The sequence below is a fragment of the Hippocampus comes genome, unplaced genomic scaffold (assembly GCF_001891065.2).
Source record: "Hippocampus comes isolate QL1 unplaced genomic scaffold, H_comes_QL1_v1.1 scaffold118, whole genome shotgun sequence".
In the NCBI taxonomy this organism is placed as follows: domain Eukaryota; kingdom Metazoa; phylum Chordata; class Actinopteri; order Syngnathiformes; family Syngnathidae; genus Hippocampus; species Hippocampus comes.
In genome coordinates, this window is record NW_017805461.1 from 1,084,503 (window position 1) to 1,106,291 (window position 21,789).

General features: G+C 43.1%; 4 protein-coding genes across 12 annotated transcripts in view; 3 read left to right on the top strand and 1 right to left on the bottom strand.

Moving 5' to 3' along the window:
* LOC109518764 (ras-GEF domain-containing family member 1C) overlaps window positions 1-4,257 on the top strand; it is a 25,378-nt gene extending 21,121 nt beyond the window's left edge. For both annotated transcript variants that reach the window (XM_019874810.1, XM_019874809.1), the window contains 7 exons: window positions 75-177; window positions 423-502; window positions 1,354-1,449; window positions 1,526-1,621; window positions 1,729-1,852; window positions 2,358-2,430; window positions 2,646-4,257. In XM_019874810.1, the coding sequence (XP_019730369.1) occupies window positions 75-177; window positions 423-502; window positions 1,354-1,449; window positions 1,526-1,621; window positions 1,729-1,852; window positions 2,358-2,430; window positions 2,646-2,670 (597 nt within the window). In that variant the 3' untranslated portion in view covers window positions 2,671-4,257. The remainder of the gene's footprint in view (window positions 1-74; window positions 178-422; window positions 503-1,353; window positions 1,450-1,525; window positions 1,622-1,728; window positions 1,853-2,357; window positions 2,431-2,645) is intronic.
* A 438-nt stretch (window positions 4,258-4,695) lies between these two features.
* On the bottom strand, window positions 4,696-6,072 carry tmem126a (transmembrane protein 126A). The gene has a single exon (XM_019874812.1). It carries the CDS (start codon window positions 6,004-6,006, stop codon window positions 5,389-5,391), a length of 618 nt encoding a protein of 205 aa, XP_019730371.1. The 5' UTR covers window positions 6,007-6,072; the 3' UTR covers window positions 4,696-5,388.
* Window positions 6,073-6,381: 309 nt separating this feature from the next.
* On the top strand, window positions 6,382-11,071 carry LOC109518765 (dual specificity protein kinase CLK1-like). The gene is made up of 13 exons (XM_019874811.1): window positions 6,382-6,532; window positions 6,952-7,112; window positions 7,521-7,764; window positions 8,301-8,403; window positions 8,679-8,745; window positions 8,822-8,938; window positions 9,010-9,176; window positions 9,268-9,362; window positions 9,480-9,609; window positions 9,689-9,771; window positions 9,867-9,946; window positions 10,049-10,139; window positions 10,468-11,071. The coding sequence occupies exons 2-13, from the start codon at window positions 6,952-6,954 to the stop codon at window positions 10,639-10,641; spliced, it is 1,512 nt and encodes a 503-aa protein (XP_019730370.1). The 5' UTR covers window positions 6,382-6,532; the 3' UTR covers window positions 10,642-11,071.
* A 489-nt stretch (window positions 11,072-11,560) lies between these two features.
* Window positions 11,561-21,789, top strand: part of col23a1b (collagen type XXIII alpha 1 chain b) — a 120,536-nt gene continuing 110,307 nt past the window's right edge. For 3 of the 8 annotated variants that reach the window (XM_019874818.1, XM_019874814.1, XM_019874817.1), the window contains exons 1-2: window positions 11,561-12,332; window positions 13,769-13,838. In XM_019874818.1, coding sequence (XP_019730377.1) covers window positions 12,036-12,332; window positions 13,769-13,838 — 367 coding nt within the window. In that variant the 5' untranslated portion in view covers window positions 11,561-12,035. The remainder of the gene's footprint in view (window positions 12,333-13,768; window positions 13,839-21,789) is intronic. The other 5 variants (XM_019874815.1, XM_019874816.1, XM_019874819.1 and 2 more) reach the window with 2 other exon arrangements.

Below are 21,789 nucleotides of genomic sequence, written 5' to 3' on the forward strand. Positions count from 1 at the left end.
AGGTTCAGCAAAATAATGAACAGACTGATCGATCTTGCGCTGTACTTACTAAGGTTGTTTATTGCCTGTTTCAGCCTGCAAAAAAGAAGCAGAGGGCCCTGGTGATAGAGTTTTTTATCGATGTGGCCAGAGAGTGTTTCAACATCGGAAACTTCAACTCACTTATGGCCATTATCTGTGAGTCCACTAATTGTATGCTTGTTTATTTGTTTATTTGTTATGATCCCAACCCATTAGCTGTGCTCTGAAGCACTGCTAGTCTTGCTGGGGTCCTCTTAAAACAACAGTACATTGATTTAAAAACATTCATTTAGAAAGAAAATACAGAGAACAGTACAACGTTAATAAAAATAAGAATACAATTCAAAATATGTGCCAAGGTAGCGCATTCCATTAATAATTAAAATATGTCCCCCCCTCAGCTGGTATGAATATGAGTCCAGTGTCAAGACTGAAGAAGACCTGGGGCAAAGCCAAGACCGCTAAGTTCTTCATTTTAGAGGTAAGAAAATACCGTCGACCCATTCCCTAGGCAACAGATACAAGTCGTGTAACAGCCAAATGTATAAACAGCCCTTTCGCAGACTGCACAACGGATTAAAGTGTCCTGGACTGTTATAGTCCGAATGAGATGTAAAATACCAGCCAAATGTATTTCCTAATTTGGAGCACTTGACCCAAATTTTAACTTCAATGAACTAGCCCAGAATATTTGGTTACTTGGAACTCTTATTGTTAACCGCATCAGAACAGAATATAATATTACCCTGCATTTAGCTCAAAATATACTCCATGTTGAAAATTGGAAGTCCATCATATCCTACCGAAGCGGGGTATTAAACGGAACTAATATTTGTAGGATATATTGCATTTGCCCAGATTTATATTCTTATCCTAACATTTGAATTTGAGTAGCAAGTAAAGACCCTGCAATTGTGTTACATGAACTGGACGTTTAGCAAGGCTGAGATGGTGGTGGAATGTGATTGGATGAGCGAGTCAGGGCGAGGGACAACATCCCTCGGGAACGATCACGTCTATGATGCGCAGACCAAGCTTGGATTTGGAGGCTGAAGGCAAACGGTTCTGTGTAACGAGAATTGACAATTGAAAAAATAATGAATACTCTACTTACCAAAAAGTAAGATGTGAAATTGCACAAAATACACAACAGATTGTAAACTGGAAAAGTCAAGAATGTGTCCTCACCATAGATGATAAATCTGGGTTACATAAAGTACACCCATGGCCATGAAAGATGCTCACCAACCTGGATATTTGTTTATATGATGCTACCGCTGCTAAACCAGGTCCGAATATGAAGTTGAACAGTGTTGCGCATTTCCTTGACAGCATCAGATGGATCCTACGGGAAACTTTTACAACTACAGGACCGCGCTGAGAGGTGCCGCCCATCGCTCTCGGACGGCCAACAGCAACAGAGAAAAGGTCGGCTTCCGTGTTGTCTCGCTGCGACTTTTGTTCTTCCATTTGCTTTGTCCTCACTTTCTATTCCCTCCCCAAGATCGTGATCCCTTTCTTCAGCCTTCTCATTAAAGATATTTACTTTCTGAATGAAGGATGTGCCAATCGACTTCCCAACGGCCATGTTAACTTTGAGGTTAGATACTCTCGTTTATTTTGACCATCCCAGAAACAAACTAAACAAAAACAAAAAAGACATTGTGGTTGCATTTTGTTTCTGAAAATACTTTGGACTTATTTTAGAAATTTGTGGAGCTGGGCAGACAAGTTGGCGAATTCATTATCTGGAAGCAGATGGAGTGCCCCTTTGAGGAGGATCAGACCATTCTCCATTACCTCCACACTGCCCCCATCTTCAGTGAGGATGGTTAGTACATGCCATGTCTTGTGCACATTCTCCACGTGATTTAGGTACACCTCCAAAATTTGATGAGGGAGTGCAGTGTCAAAAAATAAATAAAATAGAATTCTACCTTTACAAAGATAATTGTCAATTTTAATGAACAATGATAAAGAGGTATTAATTTAATCGTATGTTCATGATAGTCGTGGCACTTTGCAAAACACATCAAATTAAAAAGGTGTTACCAATATTTTCATTATATAACTACGTGAACAAAGCACCATGTTAGAAAAAGTTTCTGGTTTGACGCGTGCAGTGCTCGCCTACTGAAAACTACAATCACTATAATGAACACATTAAAAAGGGTCTCCCAAATGACTTTTCTGTCAATTAAATCTGAGCATTTAAAGTTAATATCAGCTGTATATTTTTTTTTTTTTCATTTGAGCTCATGATATTGTTCAGGTGTGCCTCATGGAGGTATTCGACTTCAAACACTCTAATTTTGAATGTTATGCTTCACCGGCAGGACTCTATCTTGCATCCTATGAGAGTGAGAGTCCAGAGAACCAGGTCGAAAAGGACAGGTGGAAAGCGCTCAGGTACTTGTCACTCAAATGTAACATTTGTCGGACGCCATTGACTGTGACAACATTGAGCATCCATTCATTCATGTCAGACATGCTTTGAATACATTTTGAAAAGAAATTCTTCTGAGGATATTCGTAATTTACCATTAACGTACAGTTGCTGCTATGCGTGCATGACCGAAATTCTGCGCCAATCTCTCATTCGACATCTTTTATCTCCCTCCCAGGTCAAACGTTCTGGGAAAGACATGAGGCGCTGATGGCAGCTTGTCCTCTCGCCAGCGAGGGAGCGCATGTTCTCATTGCACTATAATGAACTGTGAAGGAACCAAGCTGGTACTTAGGTGTTTTCTATAAAGACAAGATGAATTAAGAGAAGAAAAAAAAGGATGATGAACAGGATTCATCAAGTTTCAGGTGTGATGAAGATAAAAAAAAAGATGTGAAAATAATGAAGCTACTGAACATATGATGACATAGTTCCATGATGAGGATGTTCATTTACCATTTACTCCGTGAAGGCGTGTTTACGACCTCGGAGAGTACAGTTACAGGGAAAACTACTTTATAACGTGAAATTCCTACTGATGCTGTCGTTATTTTGGTATTTGCTTCTCTCTCTTTTTCTCTCCATCTTAGATCCAGAGCCTCGATAGCTATTTTGTTTGACGTTTTCCTTACGTTGTCATGTACTGTAATGAAACTTTCCATGATGTGAAGGGCGCTGGCTTGCCCATATCGGCCGTTGAGTTTTATACTGTTGGTCTACTGTCGTGAAGGAATTACTGCGTGTGCCTGGGAGGATCGCAAAGTATTTTAGCTCTGTGTGTGTGCGTGTGTGTGTACGTTCTCCACATGAAGCATCCATGTCAACTGAGATTATCTATTACAAGAATGACTGGAAACTCTTATTTAATTTTTTTTTTTAATTATTATTTATTGTGTTTTTTATGTGGTTGGGTGGGGTAATATGTGCTGCTGGAAAAGTGTTTACTCCTTTCAGATGTTTTGTGCCATGAGTGCGGGAAAACTACAGTTACCTTAGCCAAGTGTGTACATTCGACCCCCGCCCATCTTTCTGCTCCTCAGGAAGTCTTTTCTCTTGACTGATGTTCAGTTGTCTTATTTTATTTATGGAGATTTCTGTGCTGACAGATGTATTGTTTTGTTGTACTTTGACTTTGTTTAATATGAAGTGATACGGCGTGTTATACAGTGGGTTATTTCTTCAAGGGGCATTAGGCGAGTTCACCTCGTGACTACTAGCGCAAGCTGTCAGTGATGATGCATTGTTGTATGCTAAAGAAGGACAGACAGTGTTAAGTAACGAAGGGAAATTGTGCCATATGAATTTAATGGTTCAGGTTCATTTTGCGTGAGGTGTGATTGATTGGTGGGTTTGTTTTTCGCCTTTTTCTCATGCTTTTTGGAGCTCTGTGCGAGGATGTCCTAATCGGGGAGTGAGCGGAACCAGTGTAATTAGAAGCATTTCAAAACCACCCGCTTCTTTGTTATAGCTTGATGTCAATACTTTCTCCGAAGACGCACCGTTTCCTCTCCATAAGACTCGTCCATCAACTTTCCCTGTCACCTATAGAGCATTTATGATAACCACAGATGTGGCGTCCAACCTAAGATCGGTTTTGATTACATTTATCCTGTGATTTTGATGACAATCACCTACACATCTATTGCATTCATCTTTACAGCAAGTGTGTGTTTTCAGGGTGGGATGCACCAGTGTTTTCCTTTACTTAGGTCAAACTGAAACCGTTATGATTCCAGCATCACTGCAAAATGTGTGTTCCTTAAAACCTTTAATAAAGTAAGCCATGCTCAGTTGTCTTTTTCTGCTCTTGAATTCCACCACTTTTAAACTGTCTAACATACTGGGACATACAGCATCTGGTTTGTAGGTTTTGGTGATCCCGTGCTTTTGAATATGGGCCCAACTACTCTTTTCCTATTATCATTACATGTGTCTTTTGTTGAAGTTTCAATATAACCGAATCACTTTTTAACTTACTGTAGCGTAGCCTATTTTACTGTGGGTATGTCATCACTTGTCAGTATATGAGCTGTTTATATTGCAGTCTGCTAACATTCAACAAGTTCGATACCTAAACCTCATCGTCCGTTGCGGCAAAAGAGTACTGTATAGATACTTGTGTAAACGTGGACTGGTAAAATTGTAAGTAGGCTGTTGATTTTACTCCTTGACCAAGTAAAATAGAAAAAAAAGCACAGACTCTGAAATGTATTCATATTCACCACATATCATTCTTATTGCTAAATATATTGCTTCGAGTCTGTTGCACCATCATCAGAAATACTCCATGGGACACGTTCCTCCGTGTCACTGCTTTTTACGTTTGATAATTCCTGAAGATATAAACAATCAAAATCTCAACCACAATTGATTTACCTCTTTTTATAAAAAGTAACAAGCCTATTCTGACAAAGCAAGGAGTACTGTACAACATACACAGGCTTTCAGTTGTAGGGACAAAAAGTAAAAAGTCGTCAAGAAAATAAAACACATTAAGTACAGTACTGTAATGATATGACTGACTGTGGGTCCGTCATGACTACATGAAATAAACATTATTTTAGTCCACTAACATCCCTGAAGTGATTTCATGAAACAAAATTATGCTGAGCAGACATAAATTAAATTTTAAAACACAGCTCATGCAGTCAACATAAATTAATGACTTTTGGATTGCACTCTGGATGTGTCGATCATCGGGATATTACCAAGGCGTGTTTAAGTCCACTAATAATAACAATACATTTTATTTATAGGCACTTTCAAAACACTCAAGGACACCTTACTACTAACATCCGTTAAGTAGGCAACCACAACTGATAAAGCTATGACTTCATGAAACTAAATAATACTTTATGTAAATTAATCACATGAACACGATAATTGAAGGGCAATCGGCAGTTTATTTCCTTGAGCACATTTCAGTCTTTCAGTTCCTCTGCGTGCGGGCCAAAAGTGATCTTGGCGAGCGTGGTGTAGCTTTCAAAGTTCCTGGAGCTGAGGAAGGTACCGAAAAATGCCTGGAGGACAACCACTGCCCTCATCTTCCTCAGAATCGGCCTGGAGAGGTCCATCCAGTGCCGCAGGATGTTTCCCTTCTCCGGCATCGGCGCCGTGTTGTATCTGGACGCAAGGCCCATGTTGACAGGTAGGGCCAGGATGATGGGGTACACTGCGCCGCCGATCACCCCCACCAGTGCGCCTCTCATGAGCACGCAGGTGGGACAATTGAGGTCACCAAACAGGAGAGGGCTTGACACCGTGGCGTTGTAAAGGAAATACGTCGTCATAAAGGGAAGTACGGTCATCGGAAGGCTGGAGGTGATGGGCGCCTGAGTGACGTTCAGGGCTCGGCGGTACAAGCTGTTTGCGATCAGCCCGACAAGCCCCCCGTTTCCTCCCAGATACATGGGCCCGTACAAGAAGAGCTTGCGGTCAATGTCGGGCAATTTGTCGAAGTTTCTTTGCAGCAAGTCGGCGATCACGACTCGTGAAAGCGTCTTACTAGCACCGCTGTCTTTTTCAACGTATTCCGACATGGTCCGGGTTATTTGAGCACATTCAACGATGACCGGTGCCTTGAAGGGTACGATATGGGCATCTCAACTTGACAATTGCTGATGGGTCGTGCGTTTCCTTGAACAGGGCGCTGACATGTCTTACCCACAAGGCAGTGCGTGCTGAAACATTTTACTCCCTAAACTTTGTCTCTCAAGGCTGGATTTCGTTGAGCTCTTCGAAACCTGGTTACCTTAATGTGTGTTGGTGAATAAAAATAAGCAAAGTGTCCACAGGTAGTAATCAAAATGTTATATTTGTATTTTTGTAAGGACGCTGTGGAATGTGTAATACCTGAAAGTTTAAACTCTTAGACTGAGCGTAGGGATGTAGTAAAAATTCTGTACCACGTGACAGGGAAAAAAAACCCTTCGGTAACTCGGCACGCATTCACGGCATTCGCCATCTTTGGGAGAGATTCGTCGAATCTATTTTCCAATTTATATTGATATTTCTCCTTACCAACCATAAATCAAACCGTTGTGAAACACTTGTAATTCAAGTGAGGTAAGAATGAAATTGTTAAATGGTTGAAAATGTCTCTTTGGAAGGATTAGGGCTGTATTCTATGTGTCGCGGCTAAAATTTAGCCAGTTAGCTCCGAACGTTGACGCCTCGACTTGCCAATATGGCTGCTGGGTACTTCAGCCAAGCTAATATACGAGCGTTGATAAATACTTGACGCCTTTATGGAATGGACATTTGCATGGACATTTTTTACACTGTGGATTAAAAGACATTTTCAGTAAAAATGTAATTGCAAACTGGTAAACGTATACGTAAAACTCTGCACGCTGATTGGGCCTAGTAAAAACGTCCAGACGGGCTTGAGACGCACTGAATCTTGGCTATTGTTTAAAATTTACTTTTGGGATATCATACGCTTTTATTTCTTTTGAAGTATGTGTGTGTCATGTTTTTTTTAGATGCGCCATTGCACGCGAGTGTACTCTCCGGGTGTCTGGCTTGACGAGTACATTTGGGAAGAAAGAATGGAGTATCGCAAACGCAAGGCCCGGGATTCGCACAGCAGCGAACGAGAAAACAAGTACAGAAGAACTCATCGACTCCACAAGACTAACGACGGGTACAAAAAACGAAATGTTGTTCACTTAGTTTTAGCAACGTTGTTTCGTCAATGCCCGAGGAAATGTAGCTGCTGCTCCCAATCACAACGTTCAAGTATGTATTTTTTAAAATACAACCGTATTATTTTCTGGTAGGCCGCGAAAATATCACAAATGCACCAGATTTTAGCGTGACACTGCGGATTTGCATGCCAGCCATTTTTAATTTTTTGTTAGGATTTTAATGTAAGCACCAAAGGAGCAGCACTGGGCGAAATTATGCACACCACTCTATGGTCATGTTTTTTTTTTTTTTTTAAAAGAAATCTAGTGCTGGACTCTGGACAGCACCCCTCCCCCCCATAACTATGACTCCGCTTTCTGTCCACTCTACTAACTGGTTTGTGTTCTTATTTGATGTTTTTCAGGTTCTACCTAGAGAACCGAAGTTTGAACCACAGTGTGGATTCCCGGCACAGGCAGACCTGGGAAGGCAGTTTGGATATGGCCTGTGCAGAGGACAGCCGTGACTATACCTTCAAGGACAGAGATCGCGACTGGCATCATTATAGCAAATCATCCGGGCGGAGCGGCCACAGCAGAAGAAGCAGACGAAGCAGACACAGAGACAGGAGGCACAGGCGAAGCCACTCTCGTCACAGGTCCTCCTCGGTATGAGTAACCTCTTTTCCTTTTCACTTCTGTGTGTACCACAAACCATCAAAAGAGGGTCATGATCACATGTGCTTAGCCAAGCTGCAATTTTTTGATTGTAATACAAAGTAGGAACAATACGGCTTAGAAAGGTTATTGTTGTGGAAGAGGTTCTAACAATTTAGTGCTGCTATGATATCTAATGAATGACACTTTATTGCAAGAGTTGCAAAGACATAATGTACAAGAAAGTTGAGTTTTTTTTCTGCACTACTGTGAGAACGTCTCATCTGAAAATCTTGTTGCCATGTTTTTCTTCTGTAACGCACACTATGTGGTGGCTGCCGCCCAATTTCTCGATGGGGCTGAATTTGAATTTGCTGCTCCGTCCAATCGCCTGGCGGTGTTACTGAACGGGCCGAAACTATCCACCCCTACACCTCCCCCCCCGGCCTGCTTGAATGAATGACGATGTCGCGTTGTGATGGCCTGGTGCCGGCTGGCTGACTGATGGGTTATTGATGTGGTGGCGGATTGCGGCGGTTCCGATGCAGAGGAGGAGCCATCGCCGCAGGAGCAGGAAAAGATCCCGGAGTGTTGAGGATGATGACGAGGGTCACCTCATCTATCACAATGGAGACATGCTGAAAGCGAGATGTATAGAATATACACCTTTTTTTCCCTACTGTTCATTTTTTCTTTCACACTCTTGTCTGGACTTTATCTCTAAGTATGAACTAGATAATACATGTTTGCGTTAGATGTAATTTTTAGGTCTGCTACCTCTCGTGTAACATTAAACCTAGAATTTTATGACACTTATTGTCAAGCCTCTTACACTAGTGTAGATACTTAGTGCAGTGAAGCAGCCAAAGGGCAGCATTTGCCTTACCAATGCTTTCTTTCTAACATTCCCTCTCTATTTTATGTAGATGAGATTGTGTGTACTCTTGGAGAGGGTGCCTTTGGGAAGGTTGTCGAATGCCTTGATCACCTAAAGTAAGAATGAGTATGACTGGCTCATTAGTTACTTTATTTTCCCCAGAGATTTGAGTGCTTTGCTTCTGCTTTCCAGCAATGGAGCTCGAGTTGCTCTGAAGATCATAAAAAACATTGATCGCTACCGCGACGCAGCAAAATCTGAGGTCGCTGTGCTCGAACATCTCAAGTCCCTCGACTCTCAGAGCAAATAGTAAGCAGCTACGCCCCACGCTAAATGTTGCCGACATGCGGGATGCTTGACATTGCTTTCTTTGTCAATAGCGCTTGTGTTCACATGCTGGACTGGTTCGACTACCACGGCCACATCTGCATCGCTTTTGAGCTGCTCGGCCTCAGTACCTATGATTTCCTCAAGGAGAACAACTTCATTCCTTTCCCCATTGAGCACATACGGAAAATGGCCTATCAGATCATTCACGCTGTTAGATGTGAGTCCACGGTGACGCGTCTTGATTTGAAACGATACATTTTGTGTCTTTATAGATTTGAACGATGTCTTATGTTTGCCTTTTTTTCCAGTTCTGCATAAAAATAAGTTGACTCACACGGATCTGAAACCTGAGAACATTCTCTTTATCGATTCAGAATATGATCTGGATTACAATCCAACAAAGGTAAACATGCATACACTTTGACATGTATTTAAATTTCACAGTTTATTGGAATTGCCACTGAATGCTTTCTTGACGCCTCAGTTTGTTCAGCGCAATACTTGTTTATATTATTCCTAGAAACGAGATGAACGGACACTGAAACGACCCGATATAAAAATAGTGGACTTTGGAAACGCGACGTATGAACACGAGCACCACACGTCAGTGGTGTCCACACGCCATTACCGCGCCCCTGAAGTCATTTTGGGTATGTGGTCAGTTTGAAACGGCTAAAAACATGTCATTTCGTAGCTGCTTGTTGAGTGTACATGTATGTGGTCTTTCAGACCTTGGCTGGGATCATTCCTGTGACGTCTGGAGCGTGGGCTGCATCCTCATCGAATACTACCTCGGTTCAACCCTTTTCCAGGTGTGCGCCTGTCCTGAAGGCTGTAAAAAGGAAGTGTTGCTGTCCTTCAAAACATTCATCAAATTTTTTTTTTTTTTTTTTTTTTTAACCGCCAGACATATGACAGCAAGGAACACCTTGCTATGATGGAGAGGGTCCTGGGTCCGATCCCTTCAAATCTCCTTCAGAAAACCAGGTCAGGGAGAGTTTTTGGAGGAAAGCCATTCGACACACTTGTTGAATATGTTGCCATGGGTAGCCATGGTGAATGTTTCCCCAAACTTTCATTGTTGTACAGGAAACAGAGGTATCTCCACCGCGACAAGCTGGACTGGGATGTTGACAGCTCCGGTGGTCGATATGTCAGGAAACACTGCAAACCACTCAGGGTGAGAATTAGAAGTCCATGTATGCCGCCATAAGCAGTCACTTATTATTGAACACGTCTGCTCACAATGGAACGCTATACACGAGGAAGCGTCACTTTCTCGTGTAAGGAAGGCGAGAGGAGTCAAGTGGCGCATTCAAGTGCGCTCCGTTTGGTCGAGAACCGATTTTCGGTCGTAATCCGAGGCATAAAAAACTTGAAATTTTTGGTCGAAAACCGATTTGGTTGAGAACAGAGACGTTCGAAAACCGAGGTTTGACTACTTGACATTATGCACACAATATATGCATATGTTTATTTTGAAATTGTTGCCCTTCCCCCTCCTGTAGCGTTACATGGTGTGCCAAAGCGAGGACCACCAGCAGCTATTCAACCTCCTGGAGAAATTAATGGCATACGACCCAGCTAAGCGCATCACGTTGGATAAGGCGCTCCAACACCCCTTCTTCTCCTACTACCACGAGAGTAGCAATGCAAGCACTAGCTCCAGCAAAAAGCACTGAGCATCCCAAGTGTGTCATCATGGTGACATCTTCAACATGGCGCTCGGTTCTGGCCTCTACGTCCTCACTCTCCAGGAGAGGTGAACGCACATGACTGTATCAGTCCTCTGCCTTTCTTCTCTATGCCCGTCCCTGCCCAAGACTCAAATTCATTTTTCGCCATTTGTCTATAATGAATCCCCAACTAATGTTTATTTGCCATTCATAAAGTACTGTACATGCTTTGACAAAGCTGTACAGATTGTTTTTGTTCATCATTGGTCCATGTTCTTTTTTGCATTGTACAGTTCCTAGTGGGTAGTATCATTGATTGTCAATAAACAAAAACGTTATGAGGCAGAAGATCTTTGTACTCAACATAGAATTGATTCTGGTATTTTGGTCTCTTGCAGTATCATGTTTTCTCAATAAATATGAATGTCAAACACTGCTGGTTTGGTTACTGGGTTTTTTTTGGTTTGGTTTTAAGCAACGCAGTTTCCCCTCTGAGACATAAGGTGGCAGCAAAACGCCACGGATCCCTTATGGCTGACACAACCGTATCTCATAAAGCACGTTTAAGACTAAACAACACTATGTTGACATGAGTCCAGACCTTTAAGTTGGCCAACACTGCACCGGCCGGTTAAACGTAACTGTTAAGACCGATCAGAGTCGTATGCCAGGCATTTATGCATGTTGATGGTGATTATCACCTCAACGTTTATGTTAGACCGAATACCACGGTCACTGAACGCTTGAAGTGATGTAATTTAATTAGCTGGGGTGGGTGGGCAACTTTTGTCCTCGATGGCTGCTCTCCGACATGACTTCGATGTGTCCCTCCTTCAACACACCTGATTCAAACGATGAGCTCATCATCCGCAAGCTCTGCAGAAGCCTCATAACAAGCCTGCGCATTTGAATGAGGTGTGTTGGAGGAGGGAAACATCTCAAACGTGCTGGATAGCAGTCCTCGAGGACCGTAGTTGCGCACCTCAGGCGTCGTTCTGGCCAATCCGCAGTCTACCTATCAGCTGTCAACCTGTGGTGTCCCACGTGGTGAGGGGCGGTCTTATATTGAGTTGGGCGTTCAACTTTTAATGAAGCAAACAATTCCATGTGCTTCAGTGCGAGTCGCACCTACGTCTTCGCAGGACACAGACACGCCTGCAACGAAGCAAGCTCCACGCTAAGAGGCACCTCTTTACACTTTTGGGACCCGCGAGCAGGCATCTGTTGACGGCGTGACAACCTTGTGCTCCTCCGGTTCCACTACCGCAGCTCGAAAAGCCCGTGGCCGGATGATGTGAATGTGTCACGCGTCGATTATAGTCCTCGTCGGCTTTTTAAGGAGTATCACTTCTCACGCGTCACTCCCACAAACTTTTCCAAGTTCTAAGTAGGATTTCAGCATGGATTCTTTGCGCACCTCTGCCGACGACAGCAAGTCGTCTGCGTGCCAGTGCGCACCGAAATCCGCGGTCCACCGGTGGTCTCCCGGGATCCCCGTGGCCATGTGCATGCTCATGTCCCTGAGCTCCATCACTGTGTGTCTGCTGATGAGCTTCAAGACCCTCCAGTTGGAGCAGAGACTGAAGATGGAACTGGACCGAGTTCCCACCTTCCACGCGGGGCACGGGAGTTTCCTCAACAAGGATGGGGACCTGGTTCCGGAACTGAGCGCCTCCGTGGGGAAGCTGGTGGAAGAGGTACTTGTCTGTAAAACGTTGACAGACACACTCAGATATTGATCACAAACGTTATGAACGCATTTTTTGAAATTGTCCTCAATATATCCCCTTTGGCTTCCATGAGTGCACCTGGCAAAGAAGTCTGTTTTTTAAAGTTCGAATTATGAACTTGGCATAGTCGAACCACTGATCAGAACTGGCCGTTAGCAAAAATGTGTTTTTGAGCAGCCTACCTCCCCAATTTCTGCCACTCGATCATATCAGCAGAGTTACACAGCTGATTTAGTATGATTTCTTTAGGGTGAAAAGGTAACACATTCTGCTTGAGTGGGCTGGGGTTGATTTACACATTTGAAGTGATTTGGCACTTACTGGGTTACCGACTATCATCGAGGCCTGCTAAAAGTAACAAGAATATACCAGTACACTATGCATTTGCTGTAATAGTGCCAATTGTGGTTTAAAATAAGTAACAGCAATGTGCAAAACTAATCTGTAGTGCAAAGTGCAACAAGAAATAAAATCACTTTTCTACATCCATCCATCCATCCATCCATTTTCGAGTCCGCTTATCCTCCCGAGGGTCGCGGGCGTGCTGGAGCCGATCCCCGCTGTCTCCGAGCAGTAGGTGGGGTACACCCTGGACTGGTTGCCAGCTAATTGCAGGGCACAGAGACGAACAACCATTTCCGCTCACGCTCGCACCTCGGGACAATTACAGTCTTCCATTGACCTGCCATGCTTGTTTTTGGAACGTGAGAGGAAATCGGAGTACCCGGAGATAACCCAGGCAGGCACGGGGAGAGCATGCAAACTCTCCACAGGAAGGCCGAGGCCGGAATCAAACCCTGTACCTCTGCACTGTGAGGCAGACGTGCTAACCAATAGACCCACTGTGCTGCCACTTTTCTATATATAAAAATAATTCAATGAACAGATGAGTATCAAATTAAATAGTAAAATCTCAAGCAAATAGTAAATGATGGCACTTAACAGAGATATGTGAAACCACAAAAAATGTGAAAAAAACAAAATATATAAAATCGAGTACTGAAGTCTTAACTGTTCAAATGTGTGAAAGTTTTAGTCAAGAAAAGTTCAAATAAATCAACCCAATGAAAGCAACATCCTTTTTTTTTTTTTTTTTTTTTTTAAGTGACTCTGCTCTTCAACGGTTAAGGCTGTTGACTGAATTGCAAGTGGTTTGCAGGGCCCCAAGCAGGTGCTTACTTCGCTTAAGCCTGCTACTCATGATGACATTAGGTCATGTCTTGTAATCAAGCAGTACAGTAACACATGAAATCCAATAGAGGAGCTTTACTTAAATGCCTTAACCAGGATAATGTTGTTAAAGTTTGCTGCTGTACTTTATGACGTGGTCAGTGATGTGAGTTTATATCCACTTAGTGTGAAAATATCCACTTTCAATCACTTCATCTTTGTGCATATTGCAGAAAGTCATGGTGCTGATGCCAAAAATCCGAACAACTCGAGATGTTGGGCAAGAATGCGCCTGTCCTCCAGGTATGTGCCTCACTGTCCTCACGAAAGTAACTGGACACTTGGATGGTTTTGGTATCAGTGACTGTGCCAAAGCCAACTGCGTGTTTGCCAGTGATGCTTTTGGCACTGGTCCTTGTGTTTCTTTTTCTGTGTTGGAGCCTTCAAGTATGTTCCGTAAGCTTTTATTGTGACAGCCGTAATCGAACACTCTCACTCCTGCCAGTGGGAGATGCTCACTTTGATCCATTTGCTTTCTTCCTTGTGCAAAGAACAGTGTGTGATCCTCACCATGTGACACCTTCTTATTTTGCTCTGAAATGAATGTAAAGTGTTTCACTCAACTTTGCCGGTGTTGCATGTCGAGTACAGCTACTGACTTGATGTCGACACAACACACACACACACACACACACACACACACACACACACACACACACACACACACACACACACACACACACGTGGACAAAATTGTTGGTATTCCTCAATTAAGGAAAGAAAAACCTATCACGCTCACAGAAATAACTTGAATTGGACAAAAGTAATAATGAAAATTCACCGATGTAAATTGGTTGACAGTCACTGTGCGGTTTGGTGACATTGTGCGTACCACACTGAACATAGATTAGAGGAAGCAAAAAAGAGTTGTCTCAGGAGTTTGGAAAGAAAATTCGCGACAAGCACGTTAAAGGTGAAGTCCATCAAACCATCTCCAAGCATGTTCCTGTAACCACAGTTGCTCATATTGTTCGGAAATGTAAGATCCACGGGACCGTAGCCAAACTACCTGGATGTGGCTGCAGGAGGAAAACTGATGGCAATTTGAAGAGACGTACAGTCTAATACAAATGGTAACAAAAGAGCCCAGAAAAACCTCCAAATAAATTAACATTTCGTGAAGAGAAGGATATCAATAATTCTGTTCACATGCGCAATGCTCTAAACTTTGAGAACAAGTGGTGGTGTGAACAATGAGAACCATTTTAGGAAGGTTTTTTTGGTTTGTTTTTTTGCGCTGCTACAAAACGCCCAAAAAAAATCCCAAAATGTGAATCCCTTAGGGTTGATGATGTAATACGTGGTAGTTTATTTTCAGCATTGTATTTGAAAAATGGCAGTTGAATCATTCCAAATTGTACAACCAAAGTACAGTATTTTTGTAAGCTTGAGTCGTGACGAGGACTCACCTTTCTGCTTTGTGTCTTGAGCTGAAAAGATTTAGGAAATGCTGACATGGCTGTTTATGAGGGTATTGTTTAACCTGAAGAGGCAGGATTCAAGTTTGTTGTCATATTTCTTCATTCCTGCAAAAATTAGGACCTCAACTGCGCATGTTAAAATAGTTCAGATGTATTTATTTTTTAAGATGCTTATCTGCAGATGTGGGTAATGTTCTCGACCAGTTTCCCATTTTCTCCTGTTCTGCAACACCGCGAACAGGTGAAAGTGTTCACAAGTGGAATTTCTGGCCTGATGTCAACACATTCTGTTTGTAAGTGTGAGGTGGAGAGGTTGCCAAAATGGAGCTCTGCCTCTGACTGGCTGGACCAGCCGCAGCCAAAGCTACTGATGCTTTGAACATTAACACAACTCTATACGCCTCATAAAAAGGAGATTAGGACCAACCCGTTCTTCCATTTGCAATGCCTTTGTTCAAATATTCCGACATCTTTGTGTCGAATTGTGTTTTGTTGATCTCTTCATGCAGGGGTGCCAAACTTGTTTTCATCACGGGCCACGTTGACGTTACGGTTTCCCGTAGTGGACAGGTTATAATGTACCATCGCCAGCGATGGAAGGGACTGCCAGAAATAGCGGTTTAGTGTTTCCCTTTGGGGTTTTTGTTGTTTGGGTTCATCTTCGGCGCCGTAAGGAAACAAAATGTGAAACATTTGTGCAAACAGGAGCACAATTGATGACTTTCATGAATGAAACTTGAACAGATTGATTCCGTTCTTTTTGGGAAAGACAAACATCAACACCTGTAATTCGTTTTTGTTTGATTTTTTTAAGAAATGGCGGCTGCAAAGCTGCATAGAATTTTTTTCTTTTCTTTTTTATTTATTTTTTAATGCTACACTGATATACGTCAAATTAGTTCTGGCAAACATATGTCGCTAGCCATGGTGTCTGAGTGACACTTTTGCTTTACTGGCTACTGTGTGATGAGGTAGTTCCACTTCTTGTCCCTTATGCTGCAGTTACTGTGCAGTATGCTTTCAACGACCATGGCAATCACGTCTCAGGCTACCGTGCACAAAATGGAATGGATGTGAGACAATGTGGTCGGACGCGATGCTCAAACGTGACGACTGTGATTGTTGTGAATGCCTGGCCAAATTTTGAAACTGTGCAAAAATTTGACCGCAACCTATCGGATGGGTCAATAATGTGGCCCAGTCTGTGCATGGCCAGATCCCACTCGGACACTTTTGAAAAACCGTGTGGACAGTCAGCCCTAAAAATCACATTTGAGGATGAATCTGCCTGGAATCAGATATGCCTACAGTCTGAATGCAGCTCAAGTGACATGCATATTCAAACGGATTCATGTCAGGTAAAAGACTTGGCCAGTGCATAATATCCCACTTTTTCCACTTGCCACCTTGGTTGCTTTTGCAGTATTCTTCAGTTTCATTGTCTATCTGCACTGTGAAGCGCTGTCCAATGACTTCTGAGTTCTGAATAGGAGCAGTTAATTTTGCCCGAAACACTTGAGATTTCATCCTGCTGCTTTTGTCTGCAGTCACCTCATCAATCAATACAAGAGAGCCAGTTCCATTGGCAGCCATCGCTGTGGGCCTTGAGTTGAACAGAGCTGCCATAGGCGGAATTTAAACAATGAAATGTTTGTTTCTACTCAGATGGCGTTGCTTACATGCAAGAATCCGGCATTTTGATCGTAATTTTCTTTGGGTATTTTCTGGTTGTTAGCAGTGGTATTTTGTTTGGTTCAAACTGTGCGCCAGAGTGCCTGTGGACCTGATATGTTTTCAACAATTAGATTGCTCAATAAAGCGTTGCGGGCGTTTCTCTGAAAATGGTGCTGGCTTGTTTGCTTGCTCAAGGCAGGAACTATGTGCGTGGGTACCGTTGTTTTTATTTGTGTGGCTTGCCAGTGGAAAATGTTTGAAGGGGCAGTTGCTGGACTTAACATGCGTGCGTCCCGTAAATTGAGGCAAAGTCTTTGAGAGGCCGACCTGGGCTCCTCTCTCAACATGACACTGTAAGAGGAGACCCTCCTCTCCCTTTAGCAGCAGATCATACCACTTGAAACCTGGAGATCATCTCCAAGGCATCCGCGCTTGCATGTGTGTGAGAGATACAGCACCACATGCAGCACGAGTGGCATTTCACTTCTGCCATGCCGGCTTTGCCCTCCACCGTCAGCTGCGTCGACGTGTGGCCAACAGGGGGCGGCATTTCAACCACATCGCTCTCCTCTCTCTGGTGCTGGTTACGTCATCGGCACAAGACTTTACTGACGGGCCACTCTGTCCCAAAAGCTTGGAGCACACTGGTTTGCTAAGGAAGAGGGGTGGGACATTAATCTTATGTCCTCTCTGGCTATTGTGACACTTTTACACTTCACTAGCCAGCAGCCGCCAAGGCAAACTCGGTGTAGTACTTCTTACAAGCTTCAGGTGTTTGCCATTAACACCCGCTTCGCACGCACACGCACGCACGCACACACACACACACACACACACACACACACACTTTCATTGCCTGCACATGGACCCTAACAGTGCGCCAGTCTGAGTTAATTAGAACCATGTGAGCGTTGTATTTGTCCCGGACACGCAGAGTGTATTGTCATCACTGCCATTTGCTTTTAAAAGCTCTTTAACAGGTCTGATTCAGCTGGGGCTGGCGATAGGGAGGGGCCACATTGACTGCCCACTCTTGGGCAGCCATCCAAACTTTAAATGGCAGACAGAGGGATTCTTTTGGCGGAAGGCTGTAGGTGCAATTCAGTTCAAATCTTCTAAAAAAATGTGCATGACACTCGGTTGACTTCCAAATGTCCCACAGACATTCAAGTGCAGCTCCCAATCTCAATCACAGTCCCGAGCTACCTGATGTCAACCTTGGATTTGTTGATTGTGGTGTATCTGTTGGAGTAAGGGTTGCTAAAAAGCCACGAAAAGCAAAATGCAGATGAAAATGATTTTTTCAGATGCTGACTGGACCGAGGCCTTGTAAGACATCATGCATCGCAGCACATTCCTTTTTTAAGCCTTCTTTTTTTTTCTGCATCGCTCATCCTCATCCGGCTCGCAGGTAAATTTAACTTTGGGCAAGAGTCAATCTGATTTAGTCGTTAAATTTTCTTGAAGCAACCGATTCATCCAAAACGGACTGCGCTGCTTGTCTACAAGCATCACAGGCTCTTTTGATTAAGTCTCAGCTTGTGGTCCATCATGACATCAACTATGGAAAGTTGACCTACTTCCACACATTCCGCATTATTCTGATCAATAAAATGCTCGCATCAAGAGAGCAGTTCTGTACATTAAGAGACAGATACTCCACCTGCATTCAAAAACAACAACAAACCAATCGAGTGCATTTTCATCAGACTCGATGGAGGACAGTCAAATAGTCAAATGCTCATGGCTGCGTGTACAGTTCTCACTCCTCATATAGTGAGGGGAGGGCATGCAAGTGTTTGGTGTTAGTGTGCAAGGGGGCATGAGGTCAGACCCCTGACTGTGTGGTCAGATCTATTTCCATCAGATAAGAGCTCATTAACACACTGAATGGCAACACAGACCTCCAGATAAGAGTGTTTGTGTGTATTTGGATAATGGAGAGGTCATGTTCTTGGCAGGGTTCCTTGACACTCGACATAAGAAAATAAGATAACGTTTCTTGTCCTGTTTTCTGCAAGCTTGGCCTCCCCACTCTCATTGTACGACGCTGACTTGGCCGCACACACTGATACGGTGACTGTGCAGTCCACCATCACTCTGGTCTAGCAGCTCACCTCGGAGGCAGAGGGGAGCATAGCGCTCTTCCTGCTCCCCTGCCTGGAGTTGGAGACAGAGGCAAAGCCGGCTTTCGCGGGAGATTGAGACCCAGGATGGGGTCGACAACCCCCCTGAGCTGCATTTGTTTTTAAAGCCATAATAAATCAGGCAGGAAACTCGCCTCCAGCCAGCCAACGTGACACCACAGGAAGCATACTGTGGCCATAATAAGGGTCATTAATGGCCATTTGAAAAGTGAAAATGCCGGAAATGAGTTTTTATCAGGTATTCACACTTAACATTTGTTCTACTTTGACTGTTTAAAGAAAATATTTGCCTTGTTCTGTGATTCTCTTACCTGAAACAATTTGCATATATTTTTAATTCATACTCACTGGCCACAACATGAGGTACAACGGTGTAGTTTTATGCAATCTAGACCAAGGGCTGGACCAAAAATAATCCGCTTTGATTAAAAATTGGCGAGGATTAGACAAGTTTCTCTTTACCGCCGTGAGGATAAGAGAATGATGAAATGAATGAAACTAATTAGAAATGAAGTGGAGTTTAGGTGTGAAAATCACAGATCTGACACCATTAAGACAACAACAACAACAACAACAACAAAAAGAACAATTTTTATTAGTAGGTTAACTTTGTATCCTGAAGTTGTAAACAAATCGAAATAGGCTTTCCGCGATTAAGATTGATCAGGTGTGAAAAAAAATCCATACTGGAGCAATGTACCTAACTCTTAACAACTTTTATATTTACGCTACAGTCGACCTCCGCCATCATGAAAATGCATTGACCCCCCCACCCCCACTCAAAAAACACTGATAAATATTAAATCTAACACGTAATGCATGTTCACAACATCTCCTTCTCTGACATTAATGGAACCTAAATGCATTGCCGGTCATTCAGGTGGCTTTTGCTAAAATCATTGCTATGCTGGTTCAACAGCTGTAAACAAATCCATACACTTGCTTAGCAGCTATGCCAAGTAGCGGCTCCTTTTCATCAGATTTTAGAAGCTGGCTGTGTTATACAAGTCGCGGTGCCTACAGACCACAATGATTATTTTGTTCTACATTGATTGCCCACTTTTTTTACCTGGCATGCATGTGCCGATTGGCTCCGGTGTGGCTGTACGCTTTGGCCCTGTCTACGCAAAACTGAATTGAATTTCTATGTAATCGTGTCTCGAGAAGAGCTCAACTCACGTTGGGTGTATCTCATATCGTCGTTAAGCAAAAGTTTAGTGCGTATTACGCTTGTCTGCAACGGAGCTATTTCTGTGCTAGTTCAAAAAACACGCCCGCCTGCTGGTTGCATCTGTGATTGGCTGAATGTGTGTGCCCAGAATTTCACATATCTTTTGCTGAGTCATGACAGCTATTTTGAATTAAAGAGATATTTAAAAAACACACACACACTCATTCTGTATGTATATATTTTGTGACGTAAATAAAATGGTTTTCGGACTTTTTGCCACTCAGAAAAATACAACACGACTGCTATTATTTTGTGATTGGATGCTTGATGGTGCGGGGGCGGAACTACCGCCTCCCAAGTGCAAAGGCTCTCCGCTCACAAGACATGAGAAAAGGCTAAAAATAGATTCGCTTTTGAGCTCACATATATACTATGGCAGCACAGAACGACTCCGGAGGGATCGAGTTAGTTTTTTTCTGTAATGTCTTATTTTGCTGATCCGATCAATGACATATTGCTAGATTGTGCAAATTATGACGACACAGTTGATCAGCGATTTCTGAATAACATGCTAAATATCGACCGCTTTCGATCCACTCGATCAGATTAGTTTAAACTTAAAGACTAATTCAAAGAGAAGCCTTGAAATTGATTGTTGTGAACTGAACTCCAAATGGTTTTGAAAATGCAATAAATATTTGTGCAGACTTTTAACGTCCTGATTTTATCAAGTTACAAATAAGACCAACACTATAACCAATTAACACGTGCTAAACAGCCCAGTACATTGACAAATTGTACAATCATACATTTTACTCCTTATTGTATTAGGTACACTGTTATGCGATGCAAAACCAAGAGCGAGTCTCAACAATTTTGATTGTCACTGTCATGATCAGCAAGGTGCTGATTCATCATTTTTTTTATTACTGTACTGTGGTGGTAGTTTGCTGTGATACTGAACTGCATCGATCCAGTGTGAAAGCGGTTCCCATAAGGTCATGGTACTGCTTCAGCGGCTGCGTCGGCTACGCTCGGGGCCATGAGAGTCATCTTCTTATCTTGACATATTTTTGCTCCATTTAGAAGATGATGCTGGAACACTTGCCAAAGCAAGCATGCAGTTTATTTGCAGAAGACAAAGGGACTGTTTGAACAGTTGAGGATATTTAGCTTGGAGATGTTTCTGGTGGTGTCTGTGTCTTAAAAGCTGGCCTGGACGCAAGGGGTGTGTTTTTTCAAGGGTTGATCAAATTGTAACGAACCTGCTAACGGCAAGTGAATAATAGGGTTCCATACTCAAAACCCATGCTGTCGCCAGGAAACATCTGCAGCACATAACCGTCATTGTGAACATGAAGTTGCAGTTGCAGGTATGACCCTAATGTGTTTCCTAAATTACAAAATGTATATGTTTCAGGAATAACAGTTTTCATATGGATGCACACAAACCGTATCCAGCACCCAAAGCCCCCCCGGCCTCTCATCAGCCATCTTATTAAAGTTCGCTTTGTGCATTTAGTAGTCTGGCCGACATTCTTTCGTTTTGAAAAATAAACACTTGGACCCAAACCGGCCGCTCAGCAGCCTGCGCAGGGCCTCGGTGGCCCGCAAGGAACCCACAAAGGAGCAAAGGGCCGAGCACCCAGCAGTGAGCACACACACACACACACACACACACACACACACACACACACACACACAAACACAAACTCCAAGTGTTATCATAGTATGGTTACAACACTTTCACATCATCTGGTGGATGCATCAAGATGAGCAGG

Coding starts and splice junctions, on each gene's coding strand:
- tmem126a (XM_019874812.1), bottom strand. CDS start 6,006: ATGTCGGAATACGTTGAAAAAGACAGCGGTGCTAGTAAGACGCTTTCA.
- LOC109518765 (XM_019874811.1), top strand. CDS start 6,952: ATGCGCCATTGCACGCGAGTGTACTCTCCGGGTGTCTGGCTTGACGAG. Junction 7,113..7,520: donor CTCCACAAGACTAACGACGG/GTACAAAAAACG, acceptor GATGTTTTTCAG/GTTCTACCTAGAGAACCGAA. Junction 10,140..10,467: donor AACACTGCAAACCACTCAGG/GTGAGAATTAGA, acceptor CCCCTCCTGTAG/CGTTACATGGTGTGCCAAAG.